A 13,391-nucleotide genomic window follows, 5' to 3' on the forward strand; every position below is an offset into this window, starting at 1 on the left:
TAAATTATTCAACATTCATTAACTGTCGGCCACTCCATTAAAGATCGAAAGTTGCACTGTCCGCACTACAGATATATTTTTGTGTCCATTAGATATAACCAATCAATAGTGCGATGATCCTTCATAAATTGCTTGTAAGTACAGTTGAGCCAAAATTATCGTTTTTCCCCTGTAGTTACATCTAACTCTTTAAGTACCACTGATACTTCTAACGAATAATAAGTCACAGTCCAACTAAGACCAAACCCCTCTCGAGCCAAGAGAGGGTGTAGCGCCACATTGTTCAAACCCCGAAATTAGCTTTTAATTGAGCAATTTATCTATTTACCCAGACGTTAGGGAATGAGTGAATTCCATCTTATGTAGTTGTGTTCCCAACTCCATAATCAGACGAATCTTCAAAATGGTAGACTTATTGAGTCGGCGATCTGGTCACTCTCACTCATTCAAATCAAAGGACCGCCTTCATAACCAGGAGTTCACAACTCATTTTGGATTCAGGTCATGTCATCTATGGTCATCTTGGTGAAATGTAAGTCAACGGTATTATATAATGAGAGTCTCTGTTATTAACGGTATTATATAATGAGACTAGTCATTTCGTGGTCCGGTCTTATACAAGCCCCCTTTGCATAACATACCCTCACTCACATATCTCCACATGAATGATCAGGATCAAATGATTTGTAGCACTTTACAATAATTGTAACATCTACAAAGCGGGTCGTATTCGTAGTGTCACCAGGATAAGGTATCTAGCCTTATCTATCTACTACAGACTATTTAGGTTATCACTTAAACATGATCCACATGTATGTCTCTACATACATGTTTAACCTACAAAATATAACCTTGGATGTTAGTTTATTGGTTTGTGAGTTAATGCTACTAAATGTCGAATAAAATATCTCATATTTAATTAAATAAATAAATTATTTTTACATTACAATTACAAACTACATGACCCACGAGATTTAGGACATCAACCCCAATAGGCATGACCTTCCCTTTGCCCATTCCTCTAAGTATTAACTTCCTAACTTATCCGAGAGCCATGGTATCCCTTACTTAGCGAATTTCCTTCCTTTATTGGCTTAGGTTCCCTTTACTTACAACTCTCAAGACTTTACTGAGTGTTGGTTATCTAGTCATTACCCAAGGCTTATCTTCTTTATACTTATATACCTTTACATCATACATAGTATTGGCATATACTTAGGTTAACATCACAAATATCGTCGACACATAACCAAGAAGAAGTTTAAACATAATTACTTAGTAAAGTAGGGTTAGGGGCTTACATGCTATGAAAGTGTGCCTTCGGGTTTGCCCCTTATGCCTATGTCTATGCAAATGTCGGGATGCACACCTTTGTCTTGATAGAAATACTAACCTGTACTGGGCCCAGTAGTGGATAACTTATGGATATTTTTATACTCACTCTTTTATCTATATTTTCTTTTAGGTAAAGGAGAGGACAAAACGGTGAAAGACAAGAGGAATTCATGACCGGGCATTGAGATTTGACAACGCTTTCGCATACATTTTTCTTATGTTTGCAAGTTTTAGCTTTGTAATTAAACCTTTAATTTTTTTTTGAATATTTTATTCAATATTTTATTTAATTTATTTTAAATTAAAGTTAGGGGTATCCCGAACAAAGATTTTATTTTTTTTATAGGTTTTATGAAAAAAAATTGTTTTATTCTTTTGAATTTAGTCAAATTTTGTAAAAATGTCGTTTTGAGATTTATACATGTATATAGTAGTAGTCCAATTCTCATTCTAGAAAGTTGGGTCGTTACATTAAAATATGACATTTTAGTTCTTATGTTTAAAATTTTGTTGAAGTAATGCTCATTGGTTGTTCCCTCATCAATACACGGTCAACAACTTACCTCCTTTCACATTGACTTCTGATGATGCTAAATTCAAAGACTGAAATTGTATTTTGCCTTAAAACTTAAAAACTATATTCATTTTCACACCAAAATTATTTTAGAAGATTTTGTCAAAACATGTGTGACTATTTGTTACAAGACTTTATTAAGAGAAAAGAATAACGACCTATTTGGTAGGCAATTTGAAAATAAAGGATTCAACGAAAACAAAGTTATATTTCATATCTTCAAGTATGTATTCTGTAGTTAATTGAACAATTTAATTCAAATTTAAATAATGATTCAAAATGAGTATGATAATATTATATAAATCATAAAACTAATTATATTTAAGTGGAATTATTAGAATGAATATAAACTATTTTTTAAACTAATTATAATTACGTGGAACTATTAGAATGAATATAAACTATTTTTTATTAACTCACCTCTAAAATCTTTGTATTAATTATTCTTAAATTTGTACCTTTTGTACCCTAGAATTCGAAAACAATATTAAAAAACAGAATTCAATTTATTTACGAAAGGATCAACTCCAAAGTATTGAAACCAAATTTGGAGTTTCATTTATTTATTCTTTCCGCCCTTTCTTTTATTTCTCTGTCTGTGATGAATTGATGGGCAATTTTCATTAATAGAGGGAGACGAGAAGTGTGCTTCCTGCGCCATGAGCGGGAGCAACGTTAACAAGGTCTTCTACGCCGAAAACTACCATCCCATTCAAGCCGGCAGCATCGACGGCACCGATATTCTTCCCCACGACAACGCCGTCTACCGAGCTTTGCTCTGTTCCTCTGCTGGCCTCTGTAATTCTCTCCCTTCTAATCTTTCAACTCCCACTTTGTATTTGTTGATGTTCTTCACCGTCTTCTATTCTAATCTACTGCTGTGGTCTGTTTTTGGCAGATGACCCTCTCGGCGATCTCAAGGTCTTCGGTGACCCTTATTGCACTCTCTTCGTTGGTCGCCTTTCGCATTTGACTACCGAAGACACTCTTCGTAGGGTATTCTCCATTCGTTGATCCGTTTCTTGTTGTTTATTGATTTCTGATAAGAACTGAGATGGATTAATGAGAATTTCATGGTGGGTGTTAATGGCCATTTTGTGTTGATTGTTATTATTCCTCTACTGTTTTACTTCGTCTCAGATGATTCGTATAAAGTTTAAGCAGGCCTAGGAAGAGGGATACTGAGGGAGAAGAGGATTATCAGTTATATAGGTAACTGGCAACACGATTTGTTGGAGGTGCAGCTAAAACTATAATTGAAACTAGACGAGAGAGCTGTGGTTTTTTGTTCTTTGGATGCAATCGAGGATAAAGAAAAAGGGAACTCCTCGACTGGATTTTCATAGGATAAGGATTGTTGCAACGTAGAACCGATTGCTAATACTATTCCGCCAGAAGAGAAGTGTTGTGAGCATAACTCCTAGGTGGGACAGGTCTGTTTGGTTACTTGAAGCATTTAGGATTTTTTGTCCAACTCATATTAACAGACCAGTGGGAATGGAGAAAGTAGAGGGGTAAAGAAAGTATAAAGGAAGGAGGGAGTGAAGAGTTTTATTTCCTTGATGAAGTTTGATAGAGAAGAGACTTTAGTAGCCCTGATAGGGCAATTTTGCCCTTACGACAAAGGTTGTTGGTTGGAACGAACATTTGAGGGTTGCTGGTGGTTGTCTGATAGGGATGACTGGACAGTCAGCAACCAACAGTCGTGTGTGGCCACGGTAACTATAAAGGTCCCATCTCAAGGTTAAGTGTATGTCAACTTCGAGTTTTGGCTTCAAAATAAGATATTTACATCTGAGTTACCCTTGGAGATTGAAGTTCTTTAAGAAGAGAGGTGGTATAAACCAATTGACTTATTGAATGATTAAAACATGCCTGTTATAACCTAAAGCTAGCTATTTAAACTAAGGACGACCAAAAACTGTAACTATCTTATCAATAAACTTTTTTTTTTTTAATTTAAAATTAAAAAAAAAAAAAAAAAAGAACTTATCAAGTAGACAACCAATAGTTAAAGCTTACAAACTAAGCTTTAACTACTTTTTTCTACAACATTAAAGACTAGATTACATGAATTTCCTAAAAAGGAATAAAACAACTCGTCCATGAGTTTAGTAGATGAAAGTAAATCTGTTTAGAACGAATTACTCATCCTTGCCACGTTCAAAGTAGAGTTGACTTTAAGGTCATCAGGAAGCTCAACCTTGTAGGCATTATTACCAAATCTTTGGGGAATATTGACTGTCCCATTGCTTTTAGTTGTTAGTTTAGAATAGGTTCCCATGAAAGTCTCTGTTTTCTAAGGTGGGACCATAAGAAGGCCGTCTGCAGCCAAAGTTTTGTCTTTTTATGTTGATCAACATGCTCCTTGTAGATAGGAATAAACTTCTCGATGTGCTCTTAGACCTTTTGAAGTGTTTTATGACTCCTTCAGCCATTGCCTTTACACCTCCACTAAGATCAATAGAATAAGGAGTGTTAGCAAGATCATTAGTAAGTAGAAGTCTAGTGTAAACATCATCAAATGGCAATTCCTTTGTCGACCTATTCTGTGTTGTAATAAGCAAACTGTTCTTGTGCCAAGCTGTGGTCCCATTGTTTAGGATGATTGTCGCTCAAGCTTCAATAAGATTACAAGGGTTCAATTGATGGTCATAGTTTGGCCATCAGAGGGTGACTCGTAGTACTCAACTTGAGATGGGTGTCAATCTTCTCCTGAAAAGTACTCTAGAAATAGCTTTGAAATCTTAAATCATGATCCAAAACATTGATTTAGGAATGCCATGGAATTTGTACTTCTCTCGAAAGAAGAGCTTCGCAAGTAATGACATAGACTGCATCAGAGTTCTTTCTACAAGCTAGGAAATGTAACAGTTTGCTGAATATAACGATAATTACTAAAGTTGAGTCATATCCTTCATGTTCTAGGTCAGCCAAGATAAAAATCGCAAGACCCCCCTAAATTGATATAGGAGCAGGTACTGGTGTATAAAGGTTGACATTTTGGGATTTGCCTTTAGAAGTTTGGAAAACAAAGTATTGTTTGAGATAGTTGTAATTATCTTTTCTTAACTGGGGCCAAAAGTACCTATTTGACACAAGGTCGAATGTTTTGTTGCTCATTCTTCTGTTCTCTTGTAACTGATCTGACTAGACCGATGCCCCTCCTTTTAATTTATAGTTTACCAACTTAACTTTCTTTTCATTCAACATATCCATGTAGTCAGAGAAGCCTTCCATGAAGGTCTTCTACCTCTAGGTTGCCACTGAGACTTCGTAAGTCTATCTTCATCTTGTAGTCTTGAGTATTGAAATTTTGAGGTTAGTTGGCAATGAAGTCACTTGGCCGCCTGATTAAGGCGTTTCCATTTTGGGTTGTGGTGTGTGTTGGGGAAGGAATCCTTCCTAACAAAGAATTGGATTCTTGATAAGGTGCTTTTGTATTTCCTGCCTCAATGTCCTTGGGGAATGAAGGTTCAAATCCACCTGGAGTGTATATTCTTTCTTTTGGGTCTTCTTGCCTCTTGAAGAGATGGTTCTTGCCTCTGGGTGGAGGTTTCACAGCATTTTGTTCTCTATGGTTTTGTGTAAACCAAGTGACGGATTTATTAAATGATAAAAATCTCCCTTTTACAATCTAAACCTAAATTTAGCTACTTTAGCTAAAAGCATAACTGAAAATCAAATGACTTAACAAATAAACAGCAAACTGTTTGTAGCTTCATAAATTAAGCTCTAACAGCTATTTCCTAAAACTGCAAATAATAGATTACATCAAGAGGACTGAGGAGAAGCATCCATTCAGACTGTGCAGTTCTTGTCTACACCTTCTAAAATTTTGACTAGAAAAGGATTTGGCGTACAAGAAGCTTTCTCAAGCTCTGGATTCTCAAAAGCTTGCTTGCCTTTTTAAATTACTTGCACTGTTGTGTTTGATATTTCATTTTTACAGTTTTTCTATTTATTTCCCTTTCTACATCTCATTAGCTGAAAAAGGAATTTCATCTCTCAGGCTATGGGCAAGTATGGTGAGGTTAAGAATCTACGCTTAGTCAGACACATTGGTGATTACCTTATCTACTTCTCATTTTATCTTTTATTTGGCTTAAAGGGTTTCCTAATTAGTGATTAGGTGCCCAAAAATTCAAGTCATAGTTCAATATTTGGGATATTCATACTATAAATATGTTTTACGTTCAATAGATTACTCTGTTCCTAGAGGTTCAACAGATGGAAGAGACAATAATGTTCCTTACCTAATCTGCATTATATTTTGCAGTAACTGGTTCTTCACGTGGTTATGCGTTTGTTGAATATGAAACTGAAAAAGAGATGCGACGTGCATATAAGGTGGTACAACTTCTTGAATCCTTTAATTTCACCTGATCTTATTCTTGTGTTCTTGTTTTTTTGTATATATATATATATATATATATATATATAATATATATATATATATATATATTGCCGTACGGTAACTAATAGTAAACAAACTTGTGTGGGATGTGATGTTATATTTCATTCTCTTCCTAAGTTACTAGGTTTTTCTTAATTAAATGTTTGATTCTCTGGAAGGTCTTGGTAGAGCGATTCTTGTTGCTTGTCCTACCTTTACTCTATCTCTTATCCCTCATGGAATTTCTAGGTCCTTTTAATTAGTTAGTTAAAAAGACCCTCCAATCATTTCATTTTTCAGTGAGAAATATATTAATAAGTTTGTTTTGATGGTGAATGATATTGATTAATAATAGTAAGTTCCTTTATTAATCAGGATGCTCATCATTCTATGATAGATGATTGCGAAGTTGTAGTTGATTATAATCGACAACGGCTAATGTCTGGATGGATTCCACGGAGATTAGGTAAATGGAAGTCTTATAGTTTTGTAGTACCCCTCTACTTAAGTCTATTTGATTTTATCTGTGCTATTTGTAATAGGAGGTGGCCTTGGGATTAGGTAAATGGAAGTCTTATAGTTTTGTAGTACCCCCCTACTTAAGTCTATTTGATTTTATCTGTGCTATTTGTAATAGGAGGTGGCCTTGGGGGTAAGAAGGAATCTGGACAGCTTCGATTTGGAGGAAGAGAAAGGCCGTTTCGAGCTCCATTGTATGCTCTACTTCCCTTATTGTGTATGCCGGTTGGTTATTAACTATATGGGGTGGTTATTAGACTCCTGCTTTCCTTTTGCATGGATTTCAGTTCTGCTTCCTCGGTTCTCTTGTGTTATGCCAAAGAATGTTTTCTTGCCATATAGCTGTGGTTTTGGTCTGAACTTCCGTTACACTCCTCCAACATGTCGTCACTTAATTGTATTTCCATAAGGAGGAAGTTGTACACCATGAACTTGGACACAGCTCTGTCCCTTCAAACATATATATATATAATATTTGACCTTTTGAGCTAAGTTTTCCTGTTGAATCATAGGTCTTGATAATGTGATCAGTCCATGGGTCCTGCCAAAATTTTGTTTCCTCGCCTTTTTTTCTTGCTTCAAAAAATTGTTTTACGCCTTCAGGAATAAAGTTATAGAGGACATATAATTACTCTAGTCAGTCTTTGTATTCCTTTTATTGTCTTATAGACCTTGTAGGGAACAATTATAGCATTTCCAGTCCAAAGAGATTCAGTTTCTACAGGGAATTGTTAAAGTCAATTTGCAAGTAATTTCAAATTCTTTGTTGCATAGTTTTCAACACCGAACTCTCAATTTCTTTGATATTAGACAATGGCCATCGTTATCAGCAAGTTTCGTGGAAATCAGAAGTTCTTGATAAATACTGCCAAAACTCATCATTGTGGAGCTAGTTAAGTACCGCTGCCAATGGTTGCATCTCAAGTTGCTAGGTTAGAAAAGTAATCCCTGTTCGTTTGACATTGGGATACGATACCTCTCTATATTTCCCAGCCCAATTAATAATCTGTGAATTCCCGTTATTTTCCAAGCTTATAGCAAGTACTTCAATGATGAGGTGGCTTCTTTTATTTTTAGTGCTTTTGTTTGCTTATTCAGGGCAGGTGTTTGATATGGATTTCTTAATCAGACTATTCAGTTGTCCTTTTGGGTGCATTTATGTCATTCATCGACTCATTCATAATCCATATCTTTTGGCAGACGTCCGATCCCTTATGATGATTTGAAAAGGCTTGGGATTACTCCTCCTCCTGAAGGAAGATACATGTCCCGGTTTCAGGTATTTCTTCTCAAATATTATTGATCTAACTGTTAAAACAAGGAACATATAAGCTTTATAATCTGTCTCAATTTAATATTAGGAACGTCTTTGATGTTCATACATATTGTAGAACCTTAATATGTTTTCACAGTGCCATTATTCTGCTCTTCCACATTATATTTTGTGGTGCAATTTAGTAGTAGGAACGTCTATGGTGTTCATACATATTATATGACCTTTTAGGGGGTTTTCAGAGTACTAAGTTGTATTCTGAAATCTAGAGTTAATATCTTCAAGGTAAGAAGTTTATTTGAGATGTAGAGTTGTAAAATGGAGTTTCTTAATAAATGTGCAAAATAGAGAAAGAGAGGAAGATGGAGTTCCTTGATAAATGTGCAAAAAGTTTAGTTGTATTTACTATTGAAATTGAGTTATTTAACATCAATTTTTGAAGTTGGTGGGCCAAATACCCTTGTGTTCTCACGGTGACATTCTTCTGCTCTTCCACTTGATATTTTGTAATGCAGCACATGATCACTTGACTTGAACTGAGGTCTGTATACAGTTACACCAGAAGTAATATTTATTTATTTTTATTTCCTTGTTTGTTTTAGGTACCTTCTCCTCCCAGAAGAGAAACAGATTCTTTACGTCGGGAAGAAGGCTCTAATAAGAATGATCTTACGGAGAAGGATGGATACAATCAAAGAGATAGTTCTATAGATGAAGATGATTGGTCTCATATGAGGGACTCAAATGACTACAGAGGGGGGCACTCACACAAGGGAAACTACGAGAAGATGAAACATGAATCTAGGAGGGCCTCAAACGACAAGGATGATTATTCCCCCCACATGAGATTTTCTGAGAAGGAAGACTATTATCAGAGGAGATCTGCTGAGAAGGAAGATCTTTATCGGAGGAGCTCTTCAGACAAGCACCGATCTCGCAGAAGAGATTCTAATGATAGAGATGATCACTCGCGAAAGCGTCACAAATCTCATAGATAAAGGTCCATCAAATTCTAGTGTATTTGATGCAATTCCATTTTGTTGTAATTTTGGACACATGAATAAGATGGCTTCATTGTGATGGGATCTTTATCGGAGGAGCTCTTCAGACAAGCACCGATCTCGCAGAAGAGATTCTAATGATAGAGATGATCACTCGTGGAAGCGTCACAAATCTCATAGATAAAGGTCCATCACAATGAAGTCATCTTATTCATGTGTCCAAAATTACAACAAAATGGAATTGTATCAAATAACTAGAGCTTCATGCATGACGAATAAAAGTTAAATTTGAGTTAAATTAAATGAAGTCAAATGGCATTAAAGTTGAAGTTGAGTTGCATGGAAGGACTCTAGTTGCATTCAATGAACTCAAATGCATGCATCAAGTAATGTGGTTCTTACATTTTTTGGGTTGATTTTGAACTGAATTTGGAGTGTCATCTCGTAAAATGGTTTTTCAAAGCAATTTTTTAGAAAGGTCATTTTTTTAATAAAGTTTTGTTTGGCCTCTTAAGTTTTCTCTGACCCTGTTTGAGCTTTTCAACTCCCAAATATTCTTTTGGTTACTAAATTTTGTGTATACAATAGTTTTGTTTTGTTGGTTTTTTCTCCATCATTTTGAGAAAAAGATAAAACAAAACAAAAGCCTGTTTTGAAAGTCAACTAAAACGTAACTACTCTAGATGCAAACCTAGCACTACTAATTGTGTCTTCCTTGCTTAAAACAAAATGTTTCAAGTTTGAAAGATGTCGAAATATGATAAGGATGAAAATTTATTGCATTGATGATGTTGAAAGCAAAAGGAAAAGGCAAATGAACCAGCAATATTAGTTGCTTACACTCAGCTTGTCATCAAGCAATGACAAAATACTTCAGCTATCAATGTGTTCCTTGCAATCAAGATATAATAGCGGCACACACTTTGTACTGGATGCATAAAAAATAATAGGCCAAGGCCAAGAGAAACAAACTATGAATTGCAGTTTCTCCTTGTTCATCTTTGAAACGTAGAAGCTTTTTAAGAAACTAATTCTTCTTCGAAGAGGCAAAACTCTCCAACCAGCTACCTCCCGAAAATCAAATCAAGCTTGAATTGTATAACAATTTTGAATTATACAATAATGAATTAGGTGATTGAACCCAAATATTTTGATGGGTTGACCTAAAAAATTATCTGATTTTGACTTAGTTTCTCAATTTAAGCTAATCCTTAGCTGCGTTAATGATTTTTTTTTCGTATACTTTTTGTAATCTCAACTCTCCTTCCCTGTTTCCCCTCCCTCTAGCTCCCCTAGATTCCCTCTTGCTAAGACATGCCTGAATGGCTAGGACATCACTAATTTCTTCTATAACTTAAAAGGCTTCATTCTAACTCTCATATATTCCTTTAAAGAAAAAAAAGAGAGAAAAATCATGGGCTGAAAATTTAAGTTTTGACTTGTAAGGAAAATTTTCTGAATTTAAAATTAATAAAGTCTTCGATACATGTGCAGGATAACAATGATATCTTTTTTAAGATGAGAAAAACTAATTAAGTATGCAATCATAATAGTCAATTTTGAAAACTCGAATGCTAATTCAAATTTGTCTATTTTGAGATGAATAATGAGGATTTGAGTTCTTATGTAATGAGTTCTCACACATCCTAATCCGAGCATATCTCAACAATTAAAGCAAAAATCTTCTCGATGTTCTAACCTCTGAAGACATTGTACCCAACAAAAAAGCTAAAGGTTTATATATTAAACTAAATATAAAAAAATGCTTAAATCAATGTCACAAGTATTTAAAAAAAAAAAAAAAAAAAAAAAAAAAAAAAAAAAAAAAAAAAGATGTTTAAAAGGTGGACTATAAAGTAAACTGAACAAGTTTTTTGGGTAAAATAATAGCTCATTAGATGCAATTTTGTAATTAAGTATATTTATTTAAGTTATATAGGTGTAGAAAACCTTAATTTAAATTAGTTAAAGTGACAATAGTCTAGGAAATTTTATTTCAAAACCTAATGATAGCTTGTAAAAATACAAGCTAGTGTAGCATTTTACTTAGAATTATGAGGGCTAATAAACAGAATATGCGTCAATAATACAAATAATTCATATGGAAAAGTGAGCTTGCGTCGACTAGCACCGAAAATCTTCACTAACCCTATATCATGCATTATTCCGCATCAAAGTGTCTATTTTTGCAGCTATTGCAGGAATTGATCACATGCGTTGGTCCCAGACCGTTGCAAGGCTGACCGCATGCGTTGATCGTCATAAAGTCTAGCTCGTCGCATGGAATGTTGCGTCCACAGAATGATAATCATGACAGAAGAGTGATCGCAAAGTAGGTGGAATGCGTTGACATTTCAGGAGAAACAAGCATGAATGCATACCTAGGGAATATCAAAAAGATAAGGTGATGCTGACATTTCCCATACCGCGACAGAAGCAGTAGTGAGTCAGAATGGGGTATCAAAGCTGTCAGCGTTTGAGCGCTATAAATAGAGCCTTGGATCTTCACTTTAAACCATCTGAGTTTCTGCCTTAAGCAGATTCTTGTGATCACAGATGAGAGCATGAGCAAGACATTCTTTGAGGGTTCTTCATCTCCACAACCCCTTCCGAGTGACGATCGGAGTTTCGCCGGAGATAGAGCTTGAGAGAGACTTCCCCACCATCCATCCATGGCACCACATGCAGCCTTGACGCATTTCGGATGAAAAGCAAGAGATTGATTACATCTAGCCCTCCACCTCTCTTCTTATCTCTGTATTGTATTACATTTTGACTTAAGACATTAATACATTTTTAATCAATGCATCTCTTAGGTCTTTCAGCACCATCTTTACCATCTTTGTCTTCTTTATCATCGTTTACATTCATCGTTTAGTTAAGTATCGAAGACAAGTCACATACTCAGTCATGCGACCTAGAAATATGACGCATGTAGCAAACCACCGAGAGGTGTACGTTGCACGAGTATAGTGAGTTAATCCTCTTTATTAGGTGAGAAGCTGTCGCAATGCTTGTCTATGAGCTAATTAGCTACAACCAAGTAAGCTTTGTTCCTAGAGATAGGAACGATCTTATGCTCGACGCAAACATGCATCATAGAGATATAAGCATGCGGCTGGCCACCGAGAGGTATGCGATGCGTTAGTGTGGCGAGCTGAGATTACTTTAGTGACCAAACATAATGAAGTCACCTTATTATGTGTTAACAATTGCAACATCTCTACCAATTCTCATAGTTAAACTTCTATTGCTCAATCTGTTTAGTTAGAAGTAGGAGTGGCGTATATTCCATTAACTTGTCATTTTACTTTTATTCATCGCCTCAAATGCATTACTTCACAAACATTATTTAGTTACAAGTCCCCGTGATCGACCTCGAATCATCCCAGGAAACTTGTGTTCTCGTTATACTTGGCATAGCGACCAAACATAATAAAGTCACCTTATTATGCGTTAACAGTTGTAGCATCTCTACCAATTCTCATAGTTAAACTTCCATTGCTCAATTTGTTTAGTTAGTAAGAGTGACGTATAATCCATTAAATTGTCTTTTTACTTTTATTCATCGCCTCAAACACTACTTCACAAACATTATTTGTTTACAAGTCTCTGTGATCGACCTCGAATCATCCCGAGAAACTTGCGTTCTCGTTATACTTGGCAAGAAAGCAAGAAAACTCGTAACACAAATGCATGGTCATCGCATACACCCTTAACGCATATTGCATATTCTTCAATCCAACGCATGACCATCGATGCATAGAGATTAACGCATAACGACACCGAGTGCATTTTTCCTCCTCTTTTCCCACAAACACCGAGTAAATCAAAATATCAAATTATTAAGACAATTAATTAAATAAAATTATAGTTTTAATCAAGCTTCTATTTCAAAATTCAAAAAAAAAAAAAATCGATCTTAATTTTTAGATTGTTTTAAACTTGACCATATTAAATAATTAAGATGAAAAATTTAAACTAATTTTAAATCTAACCACTAATTAAATATAAAAAAATATTTCACAAACCCAAAATTTACATTTCATTTTCAAGCTTCCTAAAAATCTGCATTCCAAACACAAGCTTCTTAAACTCAAACTCAAAAAAGACTTAATATTCCCAAACTTTGTATTCCAAATCTATGCATCAAACGACCCCTAAGTATAATGTTTTAATTCTGCAACTAAGGAGCTAGTTACGGTGGTGTTAAACATTCTTTTAAGAACTCACAATCTCTCTCTCGGGTTGGGGGGGGGGGGGGGGTGGGGGAGAATTATCGTTCCCTCTGCA

General features: G+C 35.2%; 1 protein-coding gene across 1 annotated transcript; it reads left to right on the forward strand.

The window, feature by feature from the left end:
• Positions 1-2,435: 2,435 nt before the first annotated feature.
• On the forward strand, positions 2,436-9,506 carry LOC120069175 (U11/U12 small nuclear ribonucleoprotein 35 kDa protein). Its single transcript, XM_039020853.1, has 8 exons — positions 2,436-2,707; positions 2,808-2,905; positions 5,922-5,973; positions 6,189-6,259; positions 6,681-6,771; positions 6,943-7,018; positions 8,025-8,103; positions 8,700-9,506. The coding sequence occupies exons 1-8, from the start codon at positions 2,569-2,571 to the stop codon at positions 9,093-9,095; spliced, it is 1,002 nt and encodes a 333-aa protein (XP_038876781.1). The 5' UTR covers positions 2,436-2,568; the 3' UTR covers positions 9,096-9,506.
• The last annotated feature ends 3,885 nt before the right edge of the window (positions 9,507-13,391 follow it).

The sequence above is a fragment of the Benincasa hispida genome, chromosome 1 (genome assembly GCF_009727055.1).
Source record: "Benincasa hispida cultivar B227 chromosome 1, ASM972705v1, whole genome shotgun sequence".
NCBI lineage: Eukaryota > Viridiplantae > Streptophyta > Magnoliopsida > Cucurbitales > Cucurbitaceae > Benincasa > Benincasa hispida.

Bases quoted from the DNA above. Each gene is read 5' to 3' on its own strand.
- LOC120069175 (XM_039020853.1), top strand. From the start codon at position 2,569: ATGAGCGGGAGCAACGTTAACAAGGTCTTCTACGCCGAAAACTACCAT. The intron at 2,906-5,921 runs GTATTCTCCATT...TTCATCTCTCAG, and splicing joins CCGAAGACACTCTTCGTAGG to GCTATGGGCAAGTATGGTGA. The intron at 7,019-8,024 runs GTATGCTCTACT...ATCTTTTGGCAG, and splicing joins AGGCCGTTTCGAGCTCCATT to ACGTCCGATCCCTTATGATG.